Source organism: Protopterus annectens, chromosome 3.part0, assembly GCF_019279795.1.
Source record: "Protopterus annectens isolate FY-2018-M chromosome 3.part0, PAN1.0, whole genome shotgun sequence".
Taxonomy (NCBI): Eukaryota; Metazoa; Chordata; order Ceratodontiformes; family Protopteridae; genus Protopterus; species Protopterus annectens.
The window spans coordinates 281,031,970-281,044,789 of NC_056731.1; the positions used below are offsets into that span (position 1 = coordinate 281,031,970).

A 12,820-nucleotide genomic window follows, 5' to 3' on the forward strand; every position below is an offset into this window, starting at 1 on the left:
GGCCCTTCTGGAGGATCTCCATGTTGGCTGGAGACTCTGTTATAGCACCCAGTTTGCAGCTGTCCGCAAACTTAGTCAGCCACAGCCCTTCCGTGCTTGCCTGTACTTCTGAGAAGTATATGCCAAACAGGAGGGGCCCCAGGACAGAGCCCTGAGGCACACCACTCATTACTGGTCTGGATTCGGACATAGATCCCGCTACTCTTACTTTATGGGATCTGTCTGAGAGCCAGTTTGTGATCCATCTTGTGACGTAAGGGTTTATGCCCAGGCTGGTGAGCTTATCAATAATACCTGAATGGGGAATGGTGTCAAATGCTTTAGCAAGGTCAAGGTAAACTGTGTGTACCTCCTTTCCCTTATCTATAACCTGAGTAACTGTCTCAAAGAAATCTACCAGGTTCCGGAGGCATGATCTGCCCTTGACGAAGCCGAACTGTGTGGGGTCCAGCGACTGGAGGTTCCCAATCTCTCCATTTATGAGTTCCATAATGATTCGCTCCATAGCCTTACAGATCAGACTGGTCAGGCTTACTGGTCGGTAGTTCCCAGGGTCAGTTGTGGCCCCACCCTTGTGTAGCGGGACCACCGTTGCCGTGCACCATTCTATGGGCACATATCCTGTGGAGAGGCTGAGACTGAACAGGGTAGCAAGATGCGGGGTTAATTCCTTTTGGAGCTCGCGTATGACACAGCCTGGGACACCATCTGGTCCCATGGAGGCAGTGTTTTTAGCTTTAGATAGAGCCTTGTTAACCAACGTATCAGTAATAATTGGACTTACACAATCCCCTGGAATGGTAATAGGCCCTGTAGGTGGTGAGGGGGAGGGAGAAATTTGCAGTGAACCTGTCAGCCAAGATGTTGGCAATGTCAGAAGGGTCAGTGTATTTTGTTCCATTTTGTAATAGCTCAGAACAGACCTGAGCATTGCCATTTAGGTTTTTGACATAGCCAGAGAAGGCCTTATGGTTATCCTTGGCATCCTTGGCAACTTTCTTTTCAAAATTAGCTTTAGTTGACTTGATGAGGGCCCTCAATTTCTTATTAATGTTGATCAGGGATGATTTTTCTACTTGAGATTTGGCCTTTTTTTGTACAAGTCTCCTCCTTTTATTGTAAAGTTTGCTTATGGCCGGGATCCACCAGACTGGTTTCTTCTTGCTTGAGGAAGGAGTCTTGGTTTTATTTGGTTTAGCATGGTCCATGCAATCCTGAAGATGCATATAGAGTGCCTTGGTGTAGGATTCCGCATCCTGGATATCATTATCCTTCTGCAAGGGAATAGTGAAGCTTTCCACTTCAGATGCAAGTAGTTTGAAGTTTGCTTTGGAAAGGTTTTTGACTATGGTTTCTTTGACTAGGGGAGGTGAGATCTTGCTGATCCCAGTAAACTTTTCACTGTGTTGTGACTACCTTTCCAAGGAGTCAGTTTATGTGGTGAGAAGTGTAACTCTATGGTTTTGGCATGATAATTGTAATGGGGGACTTCTGCAGGCCACAGAAACTCCCAAATGAGTATGTATGTATGAAATGTATGTTTCTGGACTGCTAATAAAAGAATGCAGAGTATATTGTCTCCTCACTGTCCATGGTTAGCTAATGATGTTTAAAAATGGTTTGTCCATTAACATGAACTTAGGATGTGCATGTAGGAATATTTAAAAAGGTTGAGAGTTTACTTCTATACAGAGGAAAAGAGCTACCTGCATGCACTGAAAAAAAAAACTGTACATGTAATCAGCTTCCTTATTATGACGATTGATGTGCTTCTGTGTCCTGTTGACTCCTGCTGTAAGTTAAGTCCTTAAGACTGTAATTTTTATGTTCTTATTGCTGTAGTATGTTCTTTCATGTGGAAACTGATTCAAGTTGAAAAGAACTGGGTAATCATTGAGTTATTCCTCCATTTAATCCAGATGTCAGTATACTGACTGGGTCACAAGGTGTGTGTTCCCCCATTTTTGATACTTTAAAATTTTGGATGGCCATTAGAAAGGACACATGTAAAATGTACCAAGTTTTTCCTCCACGTCAGAGAGGGCACATCCAAACATTAATTAGTGTGAGTGTGTGTGTGTGTGTGCGTGTCTGTCTGTCTGTCTGTCTCCACTAATCCTTATGGTATTTCTTTGACCAGTTCACCTCTGTTTTTGGTAAAGTGGCTCCATGTTTAGGAGTTATTGAGCCTTTCTTTATTAACAATATTTTTTCACCCATAGTGGCTGACCATAAGTCTACCTCCACCAGCTCAGTCATCCCAGTGACAAGTCCCATCCCCCAAATGTCAGCTGGGAGGGTGTCCTGACTAGAAGATTCCTGTCCTGAGGGTTTAGTCTTAAGGGTGCAGTGCGTTCCAGGGCAAGTCGCAAGATGGACTGGTGGAGAAGCCATCAGACAACAATGTGAGGACTTTTAAATGCCTGATCACCCTGCATTACTCTGTAAAAAGGGCGGGCAATGGGAAGACCACTCTTAATTGCATACCCTACTACCCTGGCTATAAGACGGTCATGAAACTGAAACAGAAGTACATAGCCTTGCAGGCAAACTCAGTGTAAGAAGCATCATAAATGGGCCTGAGTGGAAAGAGTGCAAGTATGAGGTTTTGGATCTGTGCGCTAGATGGTCCACTTGTGAATAATCTGCTCTGTAGAACTGTGGCATATGAAAGTTGGTGGCTGATTTGCCAAAGTAAACAAAATTAATATAGTTTTGGTTGGATAAGTTAGTAAGTTGGGAGGGTGGCCTAATGGTTAAGGTGTTTGCTTTACAAAAACACAAGGTGTAGGGTTTGAGTCTCACAAGGGATAATTGGCTAGGCTTAAAATGTCTCGCAAGGGCAGTTAGCTTAGTACTAATCTATAAACCTATGCTTAATTATGAGCACAAAAATATAAAGTTGAAGCCACAGTCTTATATACCTTGACTACACCCAGAAATACAGTTTATAATCCTCTCTAAAATAGAATCAGAACTCAAATACAAACTCTTGGTGTCATTGAAAGTGTAACAGAACTGACCGAGTGGTATCCATCAATATTACTGGTTATCAAAAACAATGGTAGTGTGAGAATACATGCTGATTTAAAAAGTTAATTTCATGCACTCCTTAAGGATATTGCACCTAAGCTGGTTGGTGCCAGAGTATTCTCTACATTATAAATTTCAAGTGGATTTTGGCAAATACCGTTAGAGTGATATAGTCAAAAACTAACAACCACAGTGACTGCGATTGGAAGGTTTTGTTTGAAGAGAGTGCTATTTGATACAACTTTAGCACAAGAAATATTAATATTTCTGTGAAAATGAACAGTCTTTTTGGAAGTGTATGAATATGGTGGTGGTGGCGGTATTGCCATGGATAATGTAGTAAGAGTTTGATTTTCATAAAGAGAAACATGGCAAAAGATTGGAGGCAGTGTTCCAAACCATTAAGAACTCATGTTTGAAGCTGAATGTAGACAAATGCAGATTTGATAAGCCGGAAATACAATATTTCAGTCATAGCATAAGTGTTAGTGGGACAGACCAGATTCATCCAAGGTTAAAGCCATGGAAGAGCTAAAAGGTCAGCCTGTATGACTGAACTATAAGGACCGTGTCATGACAGATTTCTTGGGTAGGTATGTACCAGATCTGTCCACAGTGCTTTGTTTATAAAGACAGATGTGTCCTGGTCATGAGTAAATGCTCAAGCCCTCAGTAAAATTAAACAAATGAAGATGTCTGCTTCAGTGCTTGCCTGTTATGATGTCATGAAGCCAACAATCATAAGTGTTGATGTCAGTTATGATCTAGGTACCATTTTTTCCCCAGTGGATGGACAAATCTTGAAACCTGTTGCTCTAGAATGCAAAGATGGTCGCAAATAGGAGTGCCTTGCAAGTGTGTGGGTATGTGAGAAGTTCTCAAGTTACCTACTGGGGCTAAGTTTCAAAATCCAGACTGACTGCAAACCACTGGTTTCACTGATTAATTCCTATGATTTGGGCAAAGCACCATCAAGATGACAGAGGTTGCTTATGAGACTGAGACATTTCAATACTAGAGTGTTTTCACATTGCTAGGAAGCAATTTTGATTATGGCTGGCAGAATGTACAAAGCATCCTGGCAAATCAACTAGCAAAAGGCTTGAAAGACAAACACTGTCAAACACAGCAATGAGCTACAGATGTTTAAGTATGCAAGAGATGGATGGCCACACTTGTTGGCACACACAAGCGTATGATCTGCAAATATAATACTATCTAAATAAAATGGTTTGCTACAGGACTAAGAAAAAATTATCTTCACAGCATGCCAGAGTGTTTACACAAATACATGAAGGACATCATGGCCTGACTAAGCCAAAATGTTGGTGTGATAGCTTCATGTTAGCATGAGCATTGTAAAGTTTGTGTCATCATGCTAGTTTTACACAAGGTGTGATCCATCCCACTGATATATAGATGGTATTTTATATAGCATATATCATGGACAGAAGTAAGGTTAAGAAATAAAAAGGACAGCTGTGTGTGCAAGTCCCAGAATAAAAAAAAGTGTCCTGTCCTGGTAGGCGCACTGGTGCCAGGACTGGAAAAAGTGACAGTGTTGAATCCTCAAGACATGGAAACATTCCAACAATGGAGTTGAAATAGGCTCAGCGGGAGGATGGCCCCTCTGTTGTAGAAGGAAGTGGTAGTCTACAAAATCAGAAAAATAGCAGGCCAAAAAAAAGAACAGTAAAGATGAAGGGGTGGACTACTTTGAATAAGAAAGAAATTATATTTTGCTGCCATTATGCAAAAATCCCAGATATTCCCGACAAAAGATGTACAAAAAGATTGAGAGAAATTAGAGGGAAGAAAAATACTTGTAATTTGTGTTCATTAATGAAACAGATTCATGAAAAACATTATATAGACCAAGAAACGGCCTGTTTTGAAAAAGAAGCAACTGAGGAAGTGTGAAAACGTAAATAACAAAATCTAGAGATTTTTGAAAGGTATAAAAAAGAAATATGGACATGGGAAAGAGAGATCTGACATGGTGCAATATTTATGCAGAGGAGAAAGCCAAATTAATCAGTACAAAAAAAGCAGCCCCAAAGATATTCAAAGAGCAAAGGTACCCAGAAATGGAAAATTGTGCAATACAAAAAATAACACAATGGGGAACGTAGAACAGAAGTTTATTAAAGTAGAAGTTAAAAAAATAGAAACTGAAATTATGGAATACCTGCAAAATGAAGGATTTAATGTAGAAAGTCTAACACAGGTTATAGCATAACATGATGGAATAGAGAATCCCCCAAGTATGGAGGAACAGGAGACATCGGAAGATGAAATATGGACATGAACTAGATTTAATATGGGGCGATAATTATGCAAAGGAGAAAGCAAAACTAATCAATACAAAAAGATCAGCACAGAAGATATTTGAAGATAAATGCAGGCAAAACATCCGTATGTGGAAAATTGTACAATACCATAACACCACAGCAGGATAAGAATAATGAATCCCCAAATTAAGGAGAAACTAGTGGAGTGGGAATCATCTGATGAGTTGCCAAGAAAGTTTGGAGCCTTCAGAGGGAAACCAGTAGAAAAGTTCAGCCGGAGTTGCACAGCAAGGGAAGGCACAGGAAACTGTTACAAGTCTGAAGCAGTCAGTGTTGTGTAGTGATAGGCCAGTGAGTTTCCATATGAAAGGTCAACAGATGACACAGGATGAAACTGAACAGAATGTGGCACAGGAAGCAGCTCTGGAACTTTCTATAGGATGCCCACAGGAAATGGAGAACAAAAATGTGCCCTCAGTTTAGGAGAAAATGGTATAATGGAAGAGTAGAGCTGAATAGACATATTAAGATCAATGAAAGGAATAGATCACAGAAAGTCAGTAAGGCCCCAAATGTTAGAAGTTTGATGAAGCAAATGAATGCAGTAATCAGGACTCTTCATAGTAATTCATGCAATGTAACAGAAGTAAATAAGATATATTACTGTGCAGCTAAATGAATAGCAGATAAAATCTTCAGCACAGGGCAGTAAGGGAAAGGAAGGGGCGAAATCACATGCCATCATGGAGGTATCAAACAGAGAACAAATATGAAGTAATTAAGACAAGAAGTGCCACTGTTAAGAGTACAGAAGAGGGACAAACAGATAACAGAAATACTCAGATAGACAAGATAAAATCAATGCACAATATCAGAACAGATCAGGATCTATCATATACTGTTGCAAATAAACTAAAGATATCAGCAAAGGCAGAAAAACTTAGAAGGTATGCAGATAAATATAAAGTAAAAGTAGAAAATAAGCATTTTTTTTTGCTGACCCAGAAGATTTTTGGAAATTAAACCAGGAGAACTGTTGCTGCCAGTTTTGTTATTGCACAGTACATGCCAGAAAACAGCGGCAGATATGTGTGAATTCAAAGGAAAGTAGGAAAGACGTAGGTAATGAAAGAAGCAGATGTGTTAAGAATTAAATACAGACTCAGAAGAAAAACTAGTATCATAACTTTTCCACTTTTACTGTAGGAACCCCAAAACAAACATTTCAGAATAATTTCAACAAATAATAAATCCAGGCTTGTTTCCTTTGGTGCATTTTTTAATCAAACTGTTGCTTGTAAATGAACTGATATATCTCCAGTTCTAACACTGATAGTATCTGTGGTACAGTCGGTCTCTAGATAGTTCATCAGAAAAAGCTAGTAAAAAAACTGAAGCCTACCATTCTTGTTCCTCATCAACTCCTTGCTGAATTACTTGGAGCTGCTGCTAAATCTATCACATACTCAATACTTATACTTACAAATAGATCAGTAACAGAGTAGTATGTCCTACAGGTGTACTGTTTAACGGAATTACCAACAATATGCATAAAATGGTGCACTTGGTGTCCATTATACAGCATGCCATTGACTCAGCCACAATAACCTCTTCTAACTCTATCAATTTCATACATAAACCTATATTCCCTTTACCAAAGTAAAAACAAGTCTCACTGAATCGCAACTAATTCTAACCCCCCCCCCCAAATGCTGTTTGACTACAAGTGCACACATCAACAAACCCAGCATATTGGATAACTATTACAGTGAATAACAACAATATAAAAAAAACTTGACAGCAATATCTCAAACTTTAGACCAATTGCAGTGTTGTCCCTCATCACATGAATACTAGAAAATGCGTTAATAAATGGACCTTCATCCACTTGATCAACAGTAATCCCTTGTTTCCTGCCGAACATGGATTCTGGCCTGACCACAGCTCTTCTGTTGTGGTTAAGTACATTAAACACCCATCTAAGTCAACATGCTACAGCTGCTGCAGTTCTCTTATCTCTCCCAAAAGAATTTGACCATGTCTTAAGAAATTATCTTAGCTAGACATTGCTAACCCCCAATACTTGCATGGTTCAAGACTTTTAAAGTGAGTAAAACTGCTTCCTGCAAGTTAGATCACACATGGAGTGCTACAGCTCTCGGGTTTCAAACTAATATTGCATTAAAGAGAGATCAAGATTGGTTGATTGCGCCCCCCTGTTACTTTGAACCTGGTGCAATTGCCCCTCTCACCCAGCCCTAGCTATGCTACTCTGTGTGTGTGTGTGTGTGTGTGTGTGTGTGTGTGTGTGTGTAAATTAGCTCTTACCTTTAAAGCTTCTGAATACCCATAAAGCACATAGTCTGTCATTTCAGAAGACACTGTGATTGTATCAATAACTTCAGTATGCTGCCAATTAGTGAGAAAATAGGGTTGCATCCTAACTTAGCTGTCCTGAGTCTAGTGCCATTATTCAAAACCTCAGGCTGATGGAGGGCCAGTAAGAGTTTACTGTATACTTAATTCAAAAATTTCTGCTGTTCTTTTAATTCCTTTAATTTCTTTTACAGGTGTGAGTGTTCCAAGCCTGAGAACCCAAGCAATAAAACTCTTTTTTTGTGGGGAACAAAGAATGTTACAGAAGACATAGACTGGGGCAATTTCACTGTTGAAGTAAGTTTTAGGATTCTTGTATTTCTGATATGCATAGTTTTTGCATTTAGGCATGTTAAACATTCTTAAGCAGAGAATTAAATAGCTGTGTGCTATGCTGTGCTTTATAATTAAATTCTGTGACATGATAGCAAACATATAAAGTGGATATAAAAAGTTTACACACCCCTGTTAAAATGCCAGGTTTTTGTGATATAAAAAATGAGACCACAATAAATCACTTCAAAAACTTTTCCCACTTTTAATGTGTCCTATGACCTGTGTAATTCAATTGAAAAACGAACAAATCTGTTGGGGGGGGATGGGATATAAAAAAATGTACAACCCTTAAACTAATACTTTGTTTGGGTCTATATTAGACACAGTATGATCGAACTTTTAAAAGTTCAAAAATCTAATAAAAAAAAATACACAAATAATGTACCTGAACGTTTTAAGCAGGGGGGCAAGCCCCCCTGCACCCTCCACACACACCCGCTCTGTAAATATACCAACTTCGAGATCGCACTACAGTGCAGAAAAGGGAAGTCTTCCCATTCCATGTTGTACAGAGATCTCCGTTAAAATGTTCAAAATTTCAAAAATTCGATCATATGGTGTCGAGCATATGACAGTCGAACTTTTGAAAGTTTGATCATCTAATGTAGACCCTACTTTATTAAAGCACCTTTTGATTTAATTACAGAATTCAGTCTTCTTGGGTACCCACCTGCCATCAATTAAAGAGACTCTGATTAATCACAAAGTTCAGCTGTCCAAGTAGGATTTTCTGACATTTACTCAGTTGCCTGCTACAGCAAAAACCATGGTTCAGAGAGAGCTTACAAAGCATCAGAGGAACCTCATTGTTGAAAGGTATCATTCAGGAGAAGGCTAGAAAAAATGTCCACAGCATTGGATATGTCATGGAACACAGTGAAGACAGTCATCAAAAAGTGGAGAAAATATGGGACAACAGTGACATTGCAAAGAAATCGACGTCCCTTCAGAATTGATGAAAAGACAAGACAAAAGCTGGTCAGGGAGGCTGCCAAGAGACTTACAGCAACACTTAAAGAGCTGCAGGAATTTCTGGCAAGTACTGGTTGTGTACTACATGTGACAACAATTGTGTACTACATGTGACAACAATCTCCCATATTCTCCATATGTTTCGGCTATGGGGTAGGGCTGCTAGATGGAAGCTATTTCTTACACAGAAAAACATCCAGGCCTGGCTGAAATTTGCAAAACAGTACATCAGGTCTCTCAAAAGCATGTGGGAAAATGTGTAATGGTCTGATGAGACCAAGGTTGAACTTTTTGGCCTCAATTCCAAAAGGTACGTTTGGTGCAAAAACAGTTCGCATCACCAAAAGAACACCATCCCCACGGTGAGGCATGGTGGTGGCAGTATCATGTTTTGGGGTTGCTTTTCTTCAGCTGGAAATGGGGCTTTAGTCAAGGTGAAGGGGATTATGAACAGTTCCAAATACCAGTCACTTTTGGCCCAAAACCTTCAGGTGTCTGCTAGAAAGCTGAAGATGAAGTGGGATTTCACCTTTCAACATGACAGTGACACCCAACATACGTCCATATCAACAAAAGACTGGCTTTGCCAGAAGAAAATAAAAGTTTTGGAATGGCCCAGCCAGAGCCTAGACCTAAATCCAATAGAAAATCTGTGGGGTGACCTGAAGAGGGCTGTGCACAAGAGATGCCCTCGCAATCTGACAGATTTGGAGTGCTTTTGCAAGGAAGAGTGGGCAAATATTGCCAAGTCAAGATGTGCCATGCTGATAGACTCCTACCCAAGAAGACTAAATGTTGCAATTAAATCAAAAGGTGCTTCAACAAAGTATTAGTTTAAGGATGTGCACACTTATGCAACCAGCTTATTGTATGTTTTTTATTTTTTATATTTTTCCCCTAACAGATTTGTTTGTTTTTCAACTAAATCGTATAGATTATAGGTCACATTAAAGGTGGGAAAAGTTTTGAAATGATTTATTGTGGTCTCATTTTTTTATATCACAAAAACCTGGCATTTTAACAGGGATGTGTAAACTTTTTATAAACACTGTTGGTATCCGATTTCCATTTAACCTTGCCAAAAGAATGATTTGAGGAAGGAGTCTACACTTAATTATCATGTAAACAGGCAACATACATTGTAGATAAGATTATATTATTGCTGTATCCTTTCATAGAAAAGCTGGGAGCCAGCTTTATTGAAATCTATAAATACCTTTATTGAATTATCGGGTCTATATTAGAACATCAAAGTTTCAAAACTTCGAATGTTCTATCGACCCCTTTTCAGCAAAAGCTGAAAATATCGAAGCAACAGAAAACCAAATTTTTTCCTAGGGAAAGAATTTGGTTGTCCGTTTCTGTTGCTTCTGTATTTTCAGCGCTGTGGTGGAAAGTTACGGGTCAGGTTCAGGTAAGTGTGCGATTGAGTGCGGGTTAGATTAGTTAGGGTTAGGGTGTGGGTTAGGTATGTGTGCGATTGTGTGGACATGATGGTTAGGGCGGGTTAGGTGAGTTAGGGTTAGGGCGTGGGTCAGGTAAGTGTGCAATTGTATGGACATGAGGGTTAGGGCGCGGGTGAGGTCAGTGTGCGATAATTATGGACCTTAGGGTTAGGGTTTGGGTTAAGGTAAGTGGATAGTTAGTGGTGTGTGTATAGTTTAGTGTAGGGGTAGGTGTAAGATTTTAGGTGTATGTGTGTGGATTGCTGTTTGTTTGGTGTGCTTGTGTTGTGTGTATGTGTTTTGGAACAGCAAATTTTTTTCCCTAGGAAAAAATTTGCTGTTCTGTATGTTCGATGTTTTCAGCTTTTGCTGAATAGGGGTCAATATTAGAACATTCGAAGTTTTGAAACTTCGATGTTCTAATATAGACCCAAATTATCATGTGTGACATAGGCAAATTTACATTTATATAAAAGTAGTCTAAAACTGTATTAAGCTCATGTTTACAAACATTATTCTTCACATATATTGTTATGTATCCTATAACCTAAGCAACATTATATAAATTATTCAATTCCTGCCCATTTTTAAACGAGAAACATCTTTATTAAACCATCATTTAAGACATAGACAATCATATATTTATATAAATTAAAACAAACCACACCGACACAATTGTAATTGCAAGCATTTTACATCACAAACCATACTAACACACTCCTAGTTGCAAACATTATATATTACTTATAATCTACCCAATCGTTTTCAGTCAAGCAGTGCATAGCTCATTTAAGTCCTGCCTTATTTTAACCTCATTTCTCCCCTGTATGTATTGTTCCCATAGTTCCCTATGTAGTTTTTTCCTACCCTTTTCTAAGTAGCTCCATTCCAGTTGTTTTATCTCTTATTACTATATTCACTACATCTAGTATAGTTGATTTAGATTTTTATTTCCATTTTCTAGTAACTGCTCTTTTGGCAGCCATCATAATTAGACACAACAAGGCCTTGCAATGTCTAGGCAGTTCCAATTCTGTATCATAGCTCAGAAAAATCATTTCCTTCATCACACTAAACTGCCGACCCAGAATCTCAGACAGTGCATCCTACAGGGAATCCTTGAAGTCTGCCAACTCACCGCACTGCCAGAAAATATATTCCCAGTCACATCTTTCTTCTCCATCATACCTCCAACATTTGCTGTCTACCTGAGGAAAAATTCTCTGGAGTCTGCTTTGGGTATAAAAATATCTACGCAAACATTTCCAAGCAAAATTCCTAAATCTTCTACATTGTGTTGCATATTTGGGAGACATACATACAACCTCCCATTGTTTCTTTATGAATTGCTTATCCAATCTCTCTCCCCAATCCTTTCTAACCTCCTCTGATTGACTCTTACAGTTATCATGCAATATTTTATATGCTCTGCTAATTATTCCTTTTTTAATGGCAGCTTCTGTTCTAGATTCTACTAAATACTCTTACCATTGCCAGTGTTTCATTTAGGACTCCCCTGTTTCTTTCTCTTTGCCTGTACTGTGATATCAGTCCTTGATAGGGAAGGCAGTCTCTATCCTGCAGTCCAAATAAGTTTTTGAAGTATTCCCATTCTACCATTTTCTGTCTCTAGATACTTGCTGCCAATACCCTGGTTCCTTTGCCAGTTTTCTCTAATAAATTCCAACCCCCTTGCCTATTGTTTATATCCCTAATTGCAGTCCATCCCTATTGGCAGAATCTCCTTTCTCCATTCCCGTGTTGGCTTAGTTTATAGGATACTTTCTGCTACTTTATAGATATAATATTCTGTATGATTATTGTTATTCTCCTTAAAGGCCTGCATCCAAAATCCCAGTCTCTTCTTGTTACTTGAGCTCCCCCCCCCCCGTTTCATCATCATCCCTTTCCACTTTGAATTATAGTTTTCTGTTTGTGCTATATATAGGAGCCTCAACTGTGTAGCTGTGAAATACCCCTTCAAATCAGGTAATCCCAATCTGCCACGTTCTACTGGAAGAATCATCTTATCCCACTTGACTCTTGCCATTTTCCCCTCCCAGATAGTCTTTCAGCTCTTTATTAATTGCGATCTACAACTTCTCCTCTGGTTGATAAAAATATGCCTGATCTGTGTAAAAAACTAATGGGACTAAAAACATTTTTACCTGCTTGTATCTTACTATCCATGTAACAAAGCTTCCATTTTCTCAGTTTTTGTATTATCTTTTGTTTAGTCTCTCCCCACATAGCTGTAGCTGCCACACCAGAAACATTATTAATAATCCTTACTCCTAAATACTTCATTTTATCATGTCCCCCATAACTGTGGATATTGCTGAACCAATTGATATGTGGGTACATAAT

General features: G+C 39.0%; 1 protein-coding gene across 1 annotated transcript in view; it reads left to right on the forward strand.

Moving 5' to 3' along the window:
• Nucleotides 1-12,820, forward strand: part of SLC4A7 (solute carrier family 4 member 7) — a 1,497,737-nt gene that overhangs the window by 1,189,541 nt on the left and 295,376 nt on the right. The window contains exon 16 of the mRNA XM_044064760.1: nt 7,895-7,997. Coding sequence (XP_043920695.1) covers nt 7,895-7,997 — 103 coding nt within the window. The remainder of the gene's footprint in view (nt 1-7,894; nt 7,998-12,820) is intronic.